Raw genomic sequence first — 17,871 nt, 5'->3', positions numbered from 1 at the left:
GAAAAACTGATATTGCACGAAAACTGTCAATTGCCGGCGATTAGTTAGACAAACATAGTGAATTGCCATTTTTGTGCAAAACATTTTTTGGGTTTGCAGATTTTTTAATGTACAATTTTTTTTTTTTTTTTTTTTTGCATTTTTCTCAGTTTATCAAAATTGCATTTGTTCAGCATAAATGGCTAAAATGTGTGTATTTCATGCTGTGAGAAAATGCCACTGAGTTTTTTGCCAATTTAATTTGTTAGTTAATTTTTTTCTCCAAAATAAATTGAATAAAATTCCAATTTTTCTTTATCGTTGAGTTTGCAGACGTGATAAAATCTCGATTTGTTAAGGTTGCATAGAGTTTGTAGAAATTTTTATTGGACGAGGAGAGCGGATTCTCGATACCATAAAATATCGATTTTTTTATCAGATTTTATTTTTTTTGACATCCATACCATAAAATATGGACTTTATTATATCGATTTTTTAATATCGATAATTCAACTTGTTTTCACCATTGATAAAATATGGATTTGTTAAAAGCAGAAAGCGTGAAATATTATTTTTTTTTTAAAGAAGGCAAATGGATTGTCAAGAACTTTATTTCTGATATCATAACTATATGGATTCTTTTTAATTATCTAACTATTAGAATCGATATTTAAATCAAACATGACTTCTTATACATATGTATATCTTTTTTTATGTTTCGATTTTTATATCGATAATGTGACATGTTTACAATCTTGATAAAATCTTGCTTTGTTGGAGGCATTTCAAGAAGTTCGTGTTAATATAGTTGTTCTTATTTTTTATTAAAGAGTTGAGCGAAGTGAATTATCGATAGAATGAAATATCGATAACATTTTTCAGATAACATAACTACATCGATTTTTTAAATCAAACTAAATATTTGAACCGATATTTACACCAAACATGATTTTTATGTATTTATATTTATAACTTTAATGTATCGATTATTTAAATCGATAATTCGACCTGTTTTCAATTTTGATAAAATCTTAATTTGTTGAAAGCGCGTCGTAGGAGTTCGTGGAAATATCATTGTTTTAATATTTTATTAAATAAGTTTAGCGAATTGCCGAAAATGTCGATATTTTTTCATATAATTTATCTACTTATTTTACCATATCGATTTTTATGACGAAATTCGATACATCTATCCATGTTTTGATTTTAGGCAAGTTTCCATTCGAAGTTCAAAACATGAATACAAATTCCTATTCCCGAAACTCAACCTTAAATTAATTAGTAACTTTTTAACGATAACACCCTTCCAATTAAAATTATTACTATATACATATGTATATGTATATCACTCTCGTCTTTAAACAAACAATAATGACTTACCTGCTTGAGCGTTAGGCGCGCCGTGTATCTCAAGTCGCTGCCTTCCCGCTTAAACATCGCATGTGGTTTATCCCTAATGATGAATACAATATCCGCTGGTATCTTGCCGGGTGCTTGATCGCCTTCCTTTTGAAATGTCACCTTCGTACCGGATTTCCAGCCCGGTTTAATTGAAATGCTCACATATTTATCCTCTTTCCTGGACGAACCGTCCGCCTGTACAACTCTTCGTGATATTTTCATCTTTTTCACACAACCTTTGTAGATTTCATCCAACGTTAGGTAGAGATCATGTTCGACGGGTGGATCTTGTTGTTTCTCCTTTTTGAATGGCGTATGCACATTGAACGAGTGCGATCTAAATGAAGGCCTTCGCTTTATCCAATACAATCGTTAAATGGTCGATATTATGAGGTTAACATTGACGAAAGAAAATACTTTCAGAGAAAAGAGTTTTGATGGGAAGAACATATGGTGGACCTTCAAAGTTTTAGCTCAAAATAAAAACTTTATATAAAACCACTGAGATATAAATAAGACTTTCATTTGGCCCTGACTATAAACTCAAAGTATTCATTACTTGAATTCAAGAAAGCCTTTCTCGGAAAGAACGATTTAAAAAAATACGGATAGGGAGAATTCGGGGGGATGAGATACATAAATATCTTAAATAGTTACTGTTTAAGTATTGTCGTCTTTTTTCTAAATATTTTTCTAAGAAGACTCTTTGTGAGATTCATAAATATCTGTTTAATTGCTTTCCAATTATTGTCGTCATCTGAGCTATACTCGTATTTTATTCCAAGAATGTTCCGAAAAATCCCTTAATAAATCTAAGGAGTAATTTATGAATTTTAATCATAGAGTCTGACATTATCTATCCTGGTCAGCATACCATGACATCGGAAATGTTAATCCCCAAATACAAAGATGTGAGTAGAGAAAGCTGAAATTATGGTTCGAGTGGTTAATTTTTGGGGCTTATCGAGATTATAAGAATAATATAATAATAATTTCTTCACCAAGTTAATGGTTCTAATTTCCCAATATACTTTCCTTCGCCAAAGTCAACCTTGTTGAAATTTTGCCATGTGTTGAAATTATATGCGCAAAACTTACCTGAACCCACCGCCGAGTCCATGCCGTGAACCCAAACCACCAAATGGCGATGAGAAGAAATCATGTTCGGTATCTAAATCGAACACATTCTTATCGAATAGATTATCGCCCATATCGAAGAACGACGCAAAGGGATTGCTCGAACCGAAGAATTGTGCGAAGGTCGCCCGTGGATCACCATGGAACTGATATGTGAAGGTATTATTGCCGGTGGTGCCGTTACGAGTGCCTACCAAATGTAATTGAACACAAAATAATTTTATTAAAAACTGAAAATATAACTTACATGCACAACCATACATACAAGCACACATATTTAGGCATATTTATACACAGACACACACACATATTGAGGGAGTTATAGAATTGCATGTTTTAAAAGTAGTATTGTAGGATGATCACCGTACCTCCACTCTTCAGACCCTCTTCGCCATATTTATCGTACACTTCACGTTTACTCTTGTCGGAGAGCACTTCGTAAGCCTCGGCCAGCTCCTTGAATTTCTCCTCCGCATTAGCGGCTTTATTTTTATCCGGATGATAGCGTAGCGCTAATTTTCTGTAGGCCTTCTTAATCTCCTCGTCGGCGGCAGTTTTCGGTATACCCAATATTTTATAATAATCTTTACCCATTTTTTCACTTTTTTATTGTTGCTGTTGTCACTTGTGTAACGCTTGGTGAGAAATGATGTCGCTGAGTTGTTGATGCGTGGTGAGTATCTTCAATTTGTCTGTTTGTACGTGTTTTTGTGTGATGTTGCTTGGTGTATAATTAAGTCCAAATAGAATTGAATTAATTAATTTGGCCGCAAACTTTAATTTAATCGCTTAAATCTGTTGGTAAAAGAAATACGTGTAAATGCATTTGAAACTTGTCGGTTCACCACTTTGAATCTCACCACTTACACAACACTTGTATAAAACTAAGTTGCTTTTGAACTCTTCCGCTGGTAAATACGCAATTGGCTTTGTTGGCCTTCCCATAGAATCCCTCAGCGCACTGTATACGTCACAAACATTATTTGCTTCCGATTCCAAAACGATGAAAGTATACTGTTGTTGCAGCAAACGATCCCTCTAGACTGCAAAATTTTTAGAGCAAAAATGCACAAAATTGTCAGTTGTTTACACTTGATGAATGAATTTGGTACTAGTTGATACTAGAATAATAGTAAATTGTTAAACAAATAAATGGCTACACAAATATATGTAAAAGTATGTGGATATGGTTTATCCAAAAAAAATGATAATAATAATAAAACAAATTTTGATGACTTGTTTAAATTTTTTTACTTCGATAAAAAATTTTTTGACAGCACGAAAGCATGCGAACAGCAAATGCTTAGGGAACTGTGCAGCGACTAGGGTTGATCAAAAATTGTAGTAAAAGTGTGTGAATACCAACTGCACTGTTAGTTAAATATATCCTCTTTTATACCCCAAACAAGGTATACTTAGTTTGTTCACGAATTTTATAACACTCAAAATGTGGGTATGAAGTCGTTGTGTAGAAAACTTTTTTATTTAACGATATAACTTGACAACATTTGTCACGAATTATTTTCCCAAGCAACATACAATCCTCGAAGAAATTCTTCAGATCGAACCTCTATAGTACAGGATTTGCCCGGAAAGTAATTCAATTAAAAAAAGTTGATTGAACCAATCGTTACAATTCTTGAACAACTTTTAAAAAAGGCTCCTTCTGCGTCGATACAGTCCTATCAGCGCGATTTCCAAGCATTGAAGACGTCAAGGAAGGCATTCTCTGGAAAACCTTAAAGGTCGAGGTGCATCCTGTTGGATCTGCTTTTATTGGCCTTTGAGTCTCTTGAGGACTTCCACGTAAAACTTGGCGTTGACGATTGGTTCAGGAGGAAAAAATTCATGGTGGACGATGGCTGTGATGTCAAAAAACATATGAGAATCGTTTTCACTCATTCTTTCGATCTTCATTAGCGATTTTAGTGTTAGATTTCTCACTCCCTCTTGAGTTCAGGCTACTAATATGACTAAGATTAGATAATATTTTGTTGATAATAGTTATGTTATAGATTATATAGAATGTATATAATTCATGTAAATATAAAATGTTTAAGTTTTCCCCACTTTAATTCAGAAATCATCGAGACCTTAATTGAACCATCATGTATAGCTTTATGACCCTCTAGCGTACATTCCTCAAAGCAAAAGACGAGGAAGCGATACACTCTGTTTCTATGCTTTCTTTTGAGATTTTATGACTTCATTTGTCATCGGACAAGAATCGATGGTTTGAGATTCTTAAAGTTGATATAGTCGTATAACATTAGCTACGGTTTAAAGTGATTTCCATAAACTCGAAAATATCTCTATAACTTGATATAGTTGGAGTTTTTTGTTTTTTTATGACGTTGACGCACTGTAATGGAAATTCATTATTCTTCAAGAACTTCAATTTTTCATTACATTTTGAATACCCTAAGCATATTGAACCAAACTAAAAAAAATGCTCTTCATTTAAGCTTGTGAGCTTTCTTAACAAGTTTTTGAACTTTTTTATTTTTCATCAAACCCTTCCAAACAATTTCGTTCTTAAGCAAAATGAGTCAACATCCACACAAATGTATACACCAATTGCGCGTAAATACGCACGTGCGTGCACACAAGCTAATATATGTACATGAATATATTATTTATGTATCTTTATATGTACATATGTCATTAAAATTACACCGCAGTCATCGAAAACAAAACGACCAAAATCTCTTGCCCTCAAATATTATGATCATCGACAGCAACAACAACATGCACATCATAATCATGCTTATGATCAATCCACTCGAACCCACGCATTCGATAAATTTAGCACAGCACAGGCGGTCCAACATTAACTAACTATTATAATCGCGGCGATCGCCGATGCTCATGAACACGCTGGCGATTGGGGGCGAGCGGTGTTGGCGATGACGCGCACAAAAGTTTGTGTATGATTGGCGTGTTGGCGGCAGCGGCAGCATTGCAGAATGAAATACTAAAGGAAATTTTCAAATATAAAATAAAACACATAATAAGTACATACATATTTGTATGTATTTGTTTGTGTGTATGTTGGCAAGTCAATAAATGAATATAAATATGTTAACAGAAGTACGAAATCTGCTTACGTATGCTACATATTTTTAAACTTTTCATATTCACACTTTATTAAATTGGAAAAAATATTTAGTATGTTCCTTAATTCATGAAAGTAAAGGCTCAAATGGAAAATATGTATAGTGTATGCCTTTGTATACAACTAAATATATATAAATGTACGTTTTCGATAGATTTTACTTAAAATATATTTGCAATTTGGTATTTTCTTCTTAGACCGAAGTCATATATATTTAAGTACGTACATATGCATGTAGTAATAGTATAGTAATTAACATTTCCTACTTAGTAAACATTTAATTTCTTTTGTACATAGGTTTGTATGAATGTATATTGTTCACGACCATCATGCCTGATTTGTGCTATGATCTCAAAATTGTGACAAATTCTGTCTATATATTATATTAGGCCTATCTCTTGGTATGCTAGTAGCAAATTAAGGCTTTACTCAGATACAAATTCCTCATGCTATGTTCTACAGAGCTGTATTAACGCTCATTTACTCTTCTTTTTATGTGTTTGAATGTTTTAGTCACGGCCGTTTGAAAATTCCGTCGTATTTCCTGTTTTCGAACTGATTTGTTCACCTGCCTAGTGCGATATTAAAAAAATCGAGTTTTTCATATTTCGATGGAAATATACATATGTATACTCCTTATGTATAGCCGCTCAGTTCAATCAGCTATTTCAGTATATGTATCTATAAAAGAGGAGGCGAATGAACCGACCGCTATGAAGTTGGTTGCATATACTACACTATATAGGTCTTCATACAATGACCTACCAGTTTTTTAATCAGATCAGAACAAAAACCACTACACATTGGGTAAAATTCAAATTTAAAAACCACCATTTGATCACTTTTTGATTTTTCGGTATGTACCGGGTGTTCAATGTAGAAGAACTTTTTTCAATAGCCCTTTTTTGACAGATCATGCCTGAGTCGTGTCAAACAGTCATATTATTTTTGTTTAGTATTGTTTGGCATTTCATCATGGAAAGACTTAGGTCTGATCAACGTTTACAAATCGTTCAACTTCATTACAAAATTTTAAGTTCTCTAAAGAATGTGCTTCGGGCCTCTTCGCTCAACTTATGGTTTTATATTATATTATATAAAGGCCTACAAACGTAATGTTTGCAACACCGTCACACATCCTGAGACCCAGCATTCATTATTCGATAATATTCGACCAAATAAACCACGTCCAAGACGCAGTGACGAAAATATGGCAGTCGTAGCTGAGAGTGTACACGAAGACGGTGAAGAGAAGATTCGGCTCCGTTGGCAGTAATTCGGACTGACTGACTTGGTACATTTTACATCGAGATCTTAAATTGAAAGCATACAAATTACAGCTTTTGCAAGAACTGAAACAGCACATTGCTTGCGTTAGAAAAAGTAAAAAACCTTGAAATGAATTACCCTTTATTATAGCCTTAGGCAACGTTACAATACTCAAAGAAGTTTTCCAGATTGAACTATGGAAACTTCTTTATTTGTGAAGGCTATTCTAGCTTCGTTACATCGAAGTCAACATTTTTTTTTTGGATTCTATTACAAAAAGGGTATGCAATAAATCCTCTATTTTTCAGAAATGGTCTTCTTGAGACTAAAACTACCATTGGTAAAACATTACTATATATTAGCGGTAATTTTCAAAGCTAAAATATCCCAAAATTAATTTCTAAATTTAAATATAAAAGAATAATAATGAATTCTTTGCTGGAATACATTTTAGATAAACATATCAAAAATTTTGTTTCGAAGTTTACGCAATTTAACACATTTTCAAATATTATGCAAAAACATTTTTCTTCGCGACACAATAATCCAATTATAAATCTATACACATGTGAAAATAGCTAAACAAAAAGATTTCTGTAGAAATGTTTTCTTTTTATTGTTGTTGTTATTTTTATATGAATAGTTAATGGGATGAAAGGTTTAATTGGGTCAGCAATTTGTGGCACCATGACCGCTTTCTGAATACCCCAAAAAGCCGCAAGGCAGCACAATGGCAAAAAATCCAAACATATTGTGAATTAAAAATAAAGTAAATTTAATAGAAAAATATATGTATGTCTAATTGTTGAAGCATCAATGCCGGCAGTTGCGCTGATTTTTGCTTGGCAAAATACACATGCTTTCATACGCATACACTTAGAATTGGCATGTATGAGTATGTTTGTGTTTGGGGCTATGTAGTGGGCGGACAGCTGTTAAATGACTATTTCGAAGCATGTGCATATGAAAGTGTGATTTTGGCGGATATGTGGAACATTGAATTTTGCTTGCTATGCTTTTGACTTTCTGCACTTTTTGTTTTGTCGCAAATACTGTATACTGGCAATTTAATATTCCTGATTCGTGATTGCTGTTTTGTCTTTTAACCCGATTTATTTTTGAAATTTGGACTGCATTTTTTCATACATGAAAGGGAGGCCTATGAAGAACACACTAATTGTTAGCATAGTGGCATTAGGATGGTAACACAATACATGAAGAAGCACTCATCAGGAATATACTCGTTACTGGCGGCAAGTCGCTTTGTAATTGCGCTAAAGATTTAAAGAGGTTAGGAAAGAAAAGATAGGGAACGTATGAGAAATGACAGCGGTAGAGAAGAAACGGTTCCGGGTGTTGATAGTAAATACTAAAGTGTTACATTCAAAGTATGAGAGAGTAGGTAGAGAAAAAAACAACAACAAAACATGGCTAATCAAATTTATATCGAACTCTCCATGCGAACTGCGGATAAACGCTTTTAGTGAGGCTGTTTAAGTTGCGAAAAACTTAACTTCTTCTTTCATTAGCTCTAAGATCAAACTCATATATTTAAGGAAGCCTAGGTTAGGTTAGGTTAATATGGTCGGCCAATGAGCGACGCATAGACCAACTTTGGTTCTTTGCAATACCAGATAGAGTTCAGTTACTAGATCCATGAGAAGTAGTCATCCTTTAGGATGCCTGCGTTTGATACAAATTTTAACAGACCCTGTAGCCTCTCTATCGATACCTTCTCCATTGTATCATACTATGGGAACCCGAGATGTTTACAGCACAGTGTTAACAGAACTGAGCTCAGCCTTCTGCTAACTACAAAATGAGATTTATCACATTTTACCACAATATCTTCACCCATCTCAAGTTTATATGTTACTTTACTCTGCATTTTCCAGAATTTGTGTTATAACATCATATATGTATGTATTTACCTTCCATCTGCGTAAAATTGAGACTTTCCTTTTTGCGCACAGGTTTGTACGTTATTCAATTATTTCTCACATATTTACAACAACTTTTTGCAATGTTTACTATTTTCGTCTTTTTATTTTTCACGTATATGCAAATTTTATTGAAAACTCATAGTTACATATCAGGCATAGTGGTCGTGTGTCTTACTGTCAATTTGTCATTATTAGCATTTCTGGGATGTGTTCCCAACCTTGATTGATTGCTTTTACGTTACGTGCGGGCATCACTTATAAGCGTTTCCATAAAAATATGTACATATATACAAACACGAAGTATTCTTATAACCGAATCAATCACTTTGGTATTTACTCAATGTAACAGAAAATGTTTTGCATGTTTTCAATTTTACAATGGTTACAGAAAGTGTGTAAACTTGTTGAGTGTGAAATGATGTAACAATTATGTACAAGATTACACGTGGCACACTTCGTTGTAAATAATTGCAAATTTTGTATATAAATATGTATGCAAGTGTCTAACTAAATTAATAGGTGTGCAAATAAAGATTTCCAGCCGGCTTTTATACTGACAATAACAAAATTAGTTGCATTTCATTTTTGAAAAAATTAATAATACAGAAGCTGTTGATTAATTTTCAGCAAATTTCTTTCATAAACAAAAATTCTGGTTCCCACTTATGATCTTTGGATCATAAGGATCAAATAACTATATTCATAATTTGTGAAGTATGAAGTCGTCAGAAAAATTTAAATTTCAAGTCAAAAATTATATGTAAGTATATTGAAAAGCAGCCTGCTGGCTCTATGAGATGTGAGTTAAAAGTGATAAGGTGACCTTAAGGAAAACTGCTTCATATTTGTGAAGTATGAAGTCGTCAGAAAAATTTAAATTTCAAGTCAAAAATTATATGTAAGTATATTGAAAAGCAGCCTGCTGGCTCTATGAGATGTGAGTTAAAAGTGATAAGGTGACCTTAAGGAAAACTGCTTGCCAGCTGGCTCTATATAAGAAAAGCAGTCACCAAGCCTGACTAATGTTTGGGTGTTGAGTGACTTTTGCGCCTCGATGTGATGTGAAGAGTCATGAGTAGACTTCAAGGGAAACTGGCTGCGAGTTGGATCTAGTATGAACTTATATATTGGGTAGTCGAAAGAGTATACCAAATAAAGTACCAATAGCTCAGCACCATTCTTCGAAATTACTTCAAGAAGTTTTCCGCCGCTACAAAAACAACAATAAAAATATTTCAAGGAACTCATTTTAGTTTGATGAATATAAAAAATTTACTAAATGCTGAGAATATATTTGTGAATATTTATAATATTTATGATCTTTCTTTACTTAAATGTTCCTATTATTATTCGCACTTATCAACTTCAGCTAAAACAATGAGTTTGCTCATATTCGTCGATAGACAGAAAGTGCTTTGCACTTGAGCATATGTACATCCATATGTGCTTAAAAAATAAATAATTTTCTGTTGTCACTTAAGTCCACAGACATGTCAAAGAGTACAAATAAGAATTCACATTTTTCAAAATTCATGCTAATAACTTAATCCATAATATTGCGGCTATCCATACACATGTCCATACATGCATACAGATGTAGAATTGTCTTTTGCTGTGTCTTTCTAAATGTTTTTAAGATGTTAAGAAGACATAGCAAAATTCAAAAATATAAAAGAATATTTATTTTATACAAATCATACAAAATAAATTTTCTAGTCTTTTATACAGACCATACATACATATGTTTGTAATCATATGAATGTATAGAAGGTGTTTATTTGTATATATGTTCATTCATATGCATGTGTGTACTATATGTATCTTTGTGGAACTCATTTTCATTCTCTTGCTTTTTGGCGGCTGTGGTTAATTTCAAATAATTATCACACTTTTCCCGAGCAACCCACACAATGCAATATTTGTGAATGCGCATAATGGTCGAAAGCGGAAGGGGGGGGCTATAATGCTAATGGCGTATATTTGGCTGACAATGGCATGGCGAACGACATATTGCGAGTGCAAGGTCATCAGCGGCGGCATATGGAAAATGATACAATACGCAAAGGCGCCAATGTCAGTATATACAACATACGAGGGTGGTTCAATAAGTGAAAAAATGTTCCCTCTATAAATCGAGGGATCTATTGGCTGAACAAAACGAACTGGGTTTTCTTTTTTACTAAAGCAAAGTCCATTCGAAACTCACTCCGATGATGCTGCGGAGAGGGAAGATCTAGATCAGTTCAAAGCAGTATGCAGGCTCAACTGGTATTAATTTCGGCTACAAAGATGGACTTGGAACCCTATCAAGTGGTTAGTATACTCATTCCAAGCTCTCAATTGGCAATTTCAGGACGCCGATCAACGCATTAATTTGATCCGTTGTCCTCCTTAGCATTTGGGGATAAGTCTTATGTTAAGTAAATTTCTATGTCCACGATTGTGTTTTCCACATTTTGACTATTTTTAATTAAACTCAAAGCACAACAAATGCCAAACGACAATTTATAAAATAACGCCGCAAATACAAATTTTCTTTTCAATTCTGCGACATATGAAAATAAATATTGAAAATGAAGTGAAAATGAAAATTTCTGTTGAAACGCCGCAATAACACTGAACAGCAGATAATCAGATTGTTCGGCTAGAAGATTATGAGTTTGCAATAACAAAAGCAAGAAAAGAAAAACAAAAACAAAATATATTATAATTTATTTATCCAAAAAGGCGCACACAGTCTAAACGCCACTAAATTTCGTTGAAATCTGAAAATTTTCAAAAAATTTCTAATTGCTTACACAATCGGTCGCCCATACATTACTACACTCATTCGTTCTTTCAAAGTTTAAGTTATTTTCTCAACACGCTGATAAAATCATATTACGCAAGAAGGGATATTAATAGTTATGACAAGAGTTTAATTTTATAGTATCAAGTTTAAATATAATTTTCGTTTATTTATATTTATATTTTTAATTGAAATTTCGGTCGTTAAATTGAGCAGTGTGTGCTTGTTGAGATTTTGTAAAATCTTCAAGTAAAATTTTGATCTTTGTGTACAGGACATACTAATTTGTATGATATAATTTAATGTCTACTTAAGTAAATCATATGATAATATAATATGTGTGCTAAAAATGATTTTTGTCGAGTCACCGAACTAAAATTACTCATAAGAATATTTATTATTGCAACTGCTTATTACAATTTTTAAAGCGACCACACCTTGCTCTACCCAAACCATGAGACACAGTGCTAATTATGTTTTCTACAAAGCAATAACCTCCCTCAATGACTCTTTATAACCACAATTTATAAATAGTAATCTCATGCCTAATTATTGGTGTAAAGAAGTAGGTTCAGATTTTCGGAAACCATGCCGGATATTTTTAGAATATTGAATATGAAAGGCCTGAAATAGTTAAGCTATAAAACATTCACAGCCTTTTCGGTCTTACCTAAATGTCATACGTATATTCTTATTGAATTATTCTAGCTATTCCAAACAGCATATGCTATATTTTAAATCAATTATAAACCTACACTGGGCCGTCAATGGCGTTATGTCCATGATAACTGACTATTTGTCGCCTCGTGATCCCGGCACATTTGATTTCAACAAGACAGTGCTATTTCTCACACATCACATAGATCAATGGATTTATTGAGAGAACACTTAGGTGAGCAGATAATTTTACGTTTTGGATCGGTCGATCGACTACGTCAATCAAGAAGAAGAAGAATAAGTGCTATTAAGACTATTATCTGAAACATATTGAATTTCTAAGTCACTCGGCTTTAAAATTAAATAAAGAAACTACTTTGAAAAAATGTATCATTACAAAATGCTAAGGGTTTTAAGGAAATTTTTGGGTTTTCATCTGTCTGAAATGAAGGGCTGTTCATTTGTAAGACCGTAGTAAAAATCATGGTAATGACTGTCTTCAACTAAACCTTGGAAACTATTAAAGCAAACAAGCAAGTGGTAAAATTCTCATACTATGGCATAATCAAATAATGTTAGAATATAATATCAATCATCACTTTAATGAGGTATCCACATAACCTCATATTAAAGAAATTGTGTGGTTTTCATCTGAATGAAATTAGTGGTCGTTCGTTTATGCCAGCTTAGTAAAAATTATAATAATAATTGTCTTCAACTAAAGTATCGAATCGAGTAAACAAGTGGTATAAATCTCATGTACTGGTATAATTAAATAGTGATGAAATAGCAAGCAGTTATATCACTTTCTCTATATTTTCTTAGATGAAAATTAATTGTGAATCATTTTTGAATGTTTACTATTTTTGACAAGAGAGTAGAACTTAAGCAGTACCAGCAGCTAAGTGACGAATCGAAGACGTCTATTATCTAGCTAATTACGACAATGACAATAAAAAAACTATATTTATTACAGAAACCAGTTGAGTTTAAGAAAAAAATTAATGATGAATGCAAATAAATTATGCAACTAATTAAGCTATTGCCTTTTATAAAAGTAATTATGGGTATATGTATATTTATATAAGTATATAAATATAAACATAAAACCACACGATACTATGCGCTTCTCCTTTTATGAAAAGTTTTTCAAAAAGAAAAAACGCTTTAATTGCAAACGCAATAAAATACGATTCTTTACTTTTATGTCGGCATTGCAATCGTTTAAGCTTTCCGGTGAGCGCGCCATGCATTCACTGGCTGGCAACGCGCTTCACGAGTCCGCATCTCATTTCACAGCAGGAAATTTGGCTCAATCTACTGGCATCTTTGTTGTTATTAATATGCCGACAGTTTTCTTAATATTTATTTACTTATTTTTCGCGATCGCACACTGAGCGGCCGCAGCAAAAAGCGGCCAACAACAAAGTGACAGCCACAATAATTGGAAATACTTCTTTATTAATACTGTTGACATAAATTAATGCAATATATTTTATGTAAATATCATTCACATTGTGTGTATGTATGTATGTAAGTGCGCGTCTGCGTTTGGAGCGCATATGACACTAATCGCCGGCTCATTTTGCATAGCTCTTCCGCTTGTGTGTAAGGTCAAGCGGTCGAAATTTCAATGAGATGGAATTAAAGTGTACACATACAAATACACTTATACATTATACATATGTATTTGTATAATTGAATATTTGCTTTTGGTGCTGCTGGCCAGACATCTTAACTTCCATACTGACATTATGATTGAAGCATCTTTTTTCCGAAAGGTCGCCACATCAAAGTGAATGTTAACGGAAAAGGATATATTTCGGTTAATTAACAAATACGCGCGATTGTTGACAACATGACTTGACAGCTGCAATCTGTCATCTTTGACCATTACTTTCATTAATAAGTATTTCCATATACATTTTCATGTAAGCATCTTCCGTGTATTTCTTCCAGATTTATAAGAACACTCCATTAATTATTAATTGTATTGTCAAACTCAAAAGTATACAAGCTTTGAGTGACATGGTACTTTAATTTTACGTATATTTTATGTACACAGCTCTGGTTAGTTAAAGGTTGCCATTCTCCAATATTAGTTGAATTTCTTCGAATATTCAGAAATTGAAATTTTCCGACACTTGAATACTGATAGCGTTTATTTCAAATGGCTTTTACAATTTATTATAATTTTCAGCACTTTTCGTTTCGGCTTTAATATTTCTTTAAAATTATGGTACGAAGAGGCTGAAAAAAGGACTTTCTTGTTGATTTATTTTTGAAAAAATGGAAACGGTGCTAATAAGACTAATGTCATATATATTTATGGCAATATTTCAACAATAAAAAACTTTTAAATAAATCTTTAAAAAATTCATTTTTTTTTTTCCAAACTTTCGATTATTATCGTGTTAAGAATTATCTAACAATACTTTTTTTTTACTGAGTTCCGTAGTATAACTGCTTGGGTTTATATGTTTTTCAAATCAAAACTTCAAAACTAACTAAAAAAATTGGTTAGCTAATAGCTCTCTTCTAACCCCAAAATATGGATATGGTACATCAAATGTTACTCATACGCCAGGGTAGACAAAAAAAATTATTATTTTTTTCTTTTTTATTGGTTTCTATACAAGCTCACTAATAATGATTTACCTTCAAAGCTATTTATTTTTCAAAATTTGTATTTCATCCGCTTTATACGCTGAATATTATTAATTGGGAAGCTTTAAATGGACAATGCTATATAATATAATATTATGATTTAATATACTCGTAGTTAATGAGAAAACCTCTTTCGATTGCTATATTTTGGAACTAATATTCAATTGGGTGTAGAAAATTTGCACGAAAAATTTAGTTGCAGGTTTAGTTTCAGAATACTCAAACACAAACCCAAATATTTAAGTGCTCTTAATACTCTGTAATATATTCCCTTATAATTCTGAACCACCTTCATATAATACAGCTTGTATTATTAAACATATTTAAAATATATATTTATACAGCCAACTCCAAAAAAATTTTCTTAATATTTCAAAAGTATCCGGCATGCGCTCATAAATTTCCAGGCAATTGGGATATCGATAAAATTAAGCATTTTCGACAATTAAATACGCCTCAATTTCACATACACAAATTGGTTTATAAGCAATTAATCAGAACAAAGTTGTCTGCCCCAGACAGTGGGGTGTATTGAATTTTTTAGTCAATTAAATTATGAAAATAAGAACAGAAAAATTATAATACTCCATTGAGTTTCTCGTTTGCTCTTTTTACTGCTCATTTGGAAATGAAATTTGTTGAAAAAAGAAATACTTTTTGTTATATTAAGTTTCTGTTTTCTCAATTAATTTCATTTTCATTTTGTAGTTCGTAATATTTATAACTATCAAGTGCTCAAATAAAAAGAATGCTTATCACATAAACATGTAAATAATATATTGTAATAAATAAAAAATCTGTAAAAAGTAATTAAATAAGATGTTATGTACAAATTTTCCTCTAAAAACTCGCTCAAACAAAAATATGATAATTTTAACACCATTCTAATTGGAGAAATGAGGATATGTGTACACATCAGTTTAACGTCTAAATTACAAAAATGCCGCCGGACGTGATATTTTCATAAAGCTAACCGAAACAGCGTATTCTACAATTGCTTAATTGATTGCTTGTTTACTACTGAAAATAAAGGGAAATTACAAAAATTCAAATGTCTTTTTAAAGTAACGTCTGGGGCGGTTAAATGGCAAAAGGAATACATATAAAATTAGAAAATTAGCAATGGAAAATTGTGAAGAAAAATGTACTAGCACTATAGCCGCTACTCTAAAAGATTCTGATGTCCCAATAATACCCAAAACATATATCAAGCACATTTTAAGGCAGTAGTATAGTCGAAAAATCAATTTCCTTTTTATTTTCAAAATTTAACTATTTGAGAATATGTCCACAAGAGGATTTTTCGAAATTGAAATTATTTTGCTGACTCGGCATCCATCTTCCTATCTTATGAAACATTAAAAAATTAATAATTGAAATTGGTAATATTTTTCAAAAATTTCGACAAAGTTAAAAAATTAGTAAAAAAAATTTACCATTATTTTTGAGTAGCCAACAATTTATAAAATTTTTGCTTTAGTTTTGTAGCTTCTTGAGTTTAAGTTCCCCTTTAAGGGGTTACATGGGTTTACGAATTTCGAAAAATTTAATATTTTACTGTCTTATTAAATTCTACAACACATCTAGAATATTGTTCTAAATTTTCAAGTTGATCCAAGTAATAGTGTCAGAGATACAGCCTTGAGAATTTGCGCTCGCGTTTTTCTCGAAACTGTGTTTTTGAAGACGGTCCTCCGAGATTCCAAGAGTCAAGTTGTGTAGTTCGGGAATTTTCATACAAACAGTCGCACTCAAAAGCAATTTTTTTGAATGAGGATAGCCTCGACTTACCCTCTCTTATATAATCAGTCTGATTAAGCTAGTATGTCAGAAGTGAAATTTTTCCTTATACGGTCGTATAGCTTAAATACGAAACTTCGATAGAAAAACCAAATAAAAGTTAGAATAGCCTTTCACAGTTAAAATGATGGGGATAGATAGTTTAAGCAGATAATCAGTGGCAAAGTTCATTGAACAATTGGTTCTTTACTATTACGCCTATGCGGTAGATATAGTACATACATTTATACATATGTATGTATGCATATTTGTAAGCGATAGTTAGTTTATCTTGTATCTTCTTTATACCCGCAAACAGCTGCAAAGCGCTCAATCAATTTTCAGACCGTGTTAACATGAAAAGGTAGTTAATAGTAATGCTGCTACAAATCTACATATAAATGTACATATGTATGTGTATAGTATATATATAAGTAATTACAACTATTTAGTACAAAGTGCACTCAACCGAAAAGTTCATTAAACCGCCCATTTGTTACTCAGACATTTCTATTATTCTTTTGTTTTTGTCATAGGATTTTATTACTATTGGTGTTGTTGTTGTTATTTAGCACTGAGCTAGTAAATTTTTCGCAGACAAGCGTAAATTAAATTTATTAAAATTTTTGGATTTTTAATTTTCACATTTCAGTTGCTTACTTTTATACTTACATGTATATTATATTATATCTAGGTATGTATGCATGTGTATCTACTATATCAAAATACGCTTACATATCTTTATTTGTTCATAATTTTTTTGATTAAAATGTTGTATTACTCTTGTTTTTAATTTCAGCACAATGCAAGTGACACTTTTGATTGTCAATAAATTTTAAGGCACTTAAAGGTACGTCATTTTATTGCAATATTTGTAACATATGATATGAGTTTTTGTAATTCATATTATTATACAGTTACAGACACGTATGTTTGCATGTATTTGATACTTTTATATACACTATATGATTCCGAGTAGTAGGTGTCTGCGCCAAATTAGGTGTAATGTGCCATTTAAGTCCAGAGACATAAGCATCGTTTTGTTGTTGCCTATAATTTTTTTAATTTAAGTATTTATTTTTTTTTTGAAAGATTATTGTACTCTTAACCTCACACTTCTCTTTTTTCTAAACTAA

At 32.1% G+C, this 17,871-nt stretch overlaps 2 protein-coding genes across 3 annotated transcripts in view; one reads left to right on the top strand and one right to left on the bottom strand.

The window, feature by feature from the left end:
* The window catches only part of LOC108973691 (dnaJ protein homolog 1), a 46,413-nt gene that overhangs the window by 17,733 nt on the left and 10,809 nt on the right, over nucleotides 1–17,871 (bottom strand). Inside the window, exons 2-5 of one of the 2 annotated variants that reach the window (XM_018941101.1) lie at nucleotides 3,385–3,560; nucleotides 2,886–3,312; nucleotides 2,479–2,707; nucleotides 1,360–1,717 (exon numbers count right to left, since the gene is read on the bottom strand). In XM_018941101.1, coding sequence (XP_018796646.1) covers nucleotides 1,360–1,717; nucleotides 2,479–2,707; nucleotides 2,886–3,111 — 813 coding nt within the window. In that variant the 5' untranslated portion in view covers nucleotides 3,112–3,312; nucleotides 3,385–3,560. Of the gene's footprint in view, nucleotides 1–1,359; nucleotides 1,718–2,478; nucleotides 2,708–2,885; nucleotides 3,313–3,384; nucleotides 3,710–17,871 lie in introns of those variants that run through there. The other variant, XM_018941102.1, reaches the window with a different exon arrangement.
* The window catches only part of LOC108973687 (ubiquitin conjugation factor E4 B), a 35,427-nt gene continuing 35,107 nt past the window's right edge, over nucleotides 17,552–17,871 (top strand). The window contains exon 1 of the mRNA XM_018941098.1: nucleotides 17,552–17,585. The gene's annotated coding sequence lies outside the window, so the exon portion shown is untranslated. The remainder of the gene's footprint in view (nucleotides 17,586–17,871) is intronic.

Source organism: Bactrocera latifrons, unplaced genomic scaffold (genome assembly GCF_001853355.1).
Source record: "Bactrocera latifrons isolate USDA-ARS-PBARC rearing strain unplaced genomic scaffold, ASM185335v1 scaffold_5, whole genome shotgun sequence".
Classification (NCBI taxonomy): domain Eukaryota; kingdom Metazoa; phylum Arthropoda; class Insecta; order Diptera; family Tephritidae; genus Bactrocera; species Bactrocera latifrons.
This window is presented reverse-complemented; position numbering and strand designations above follow the sequence as displayed.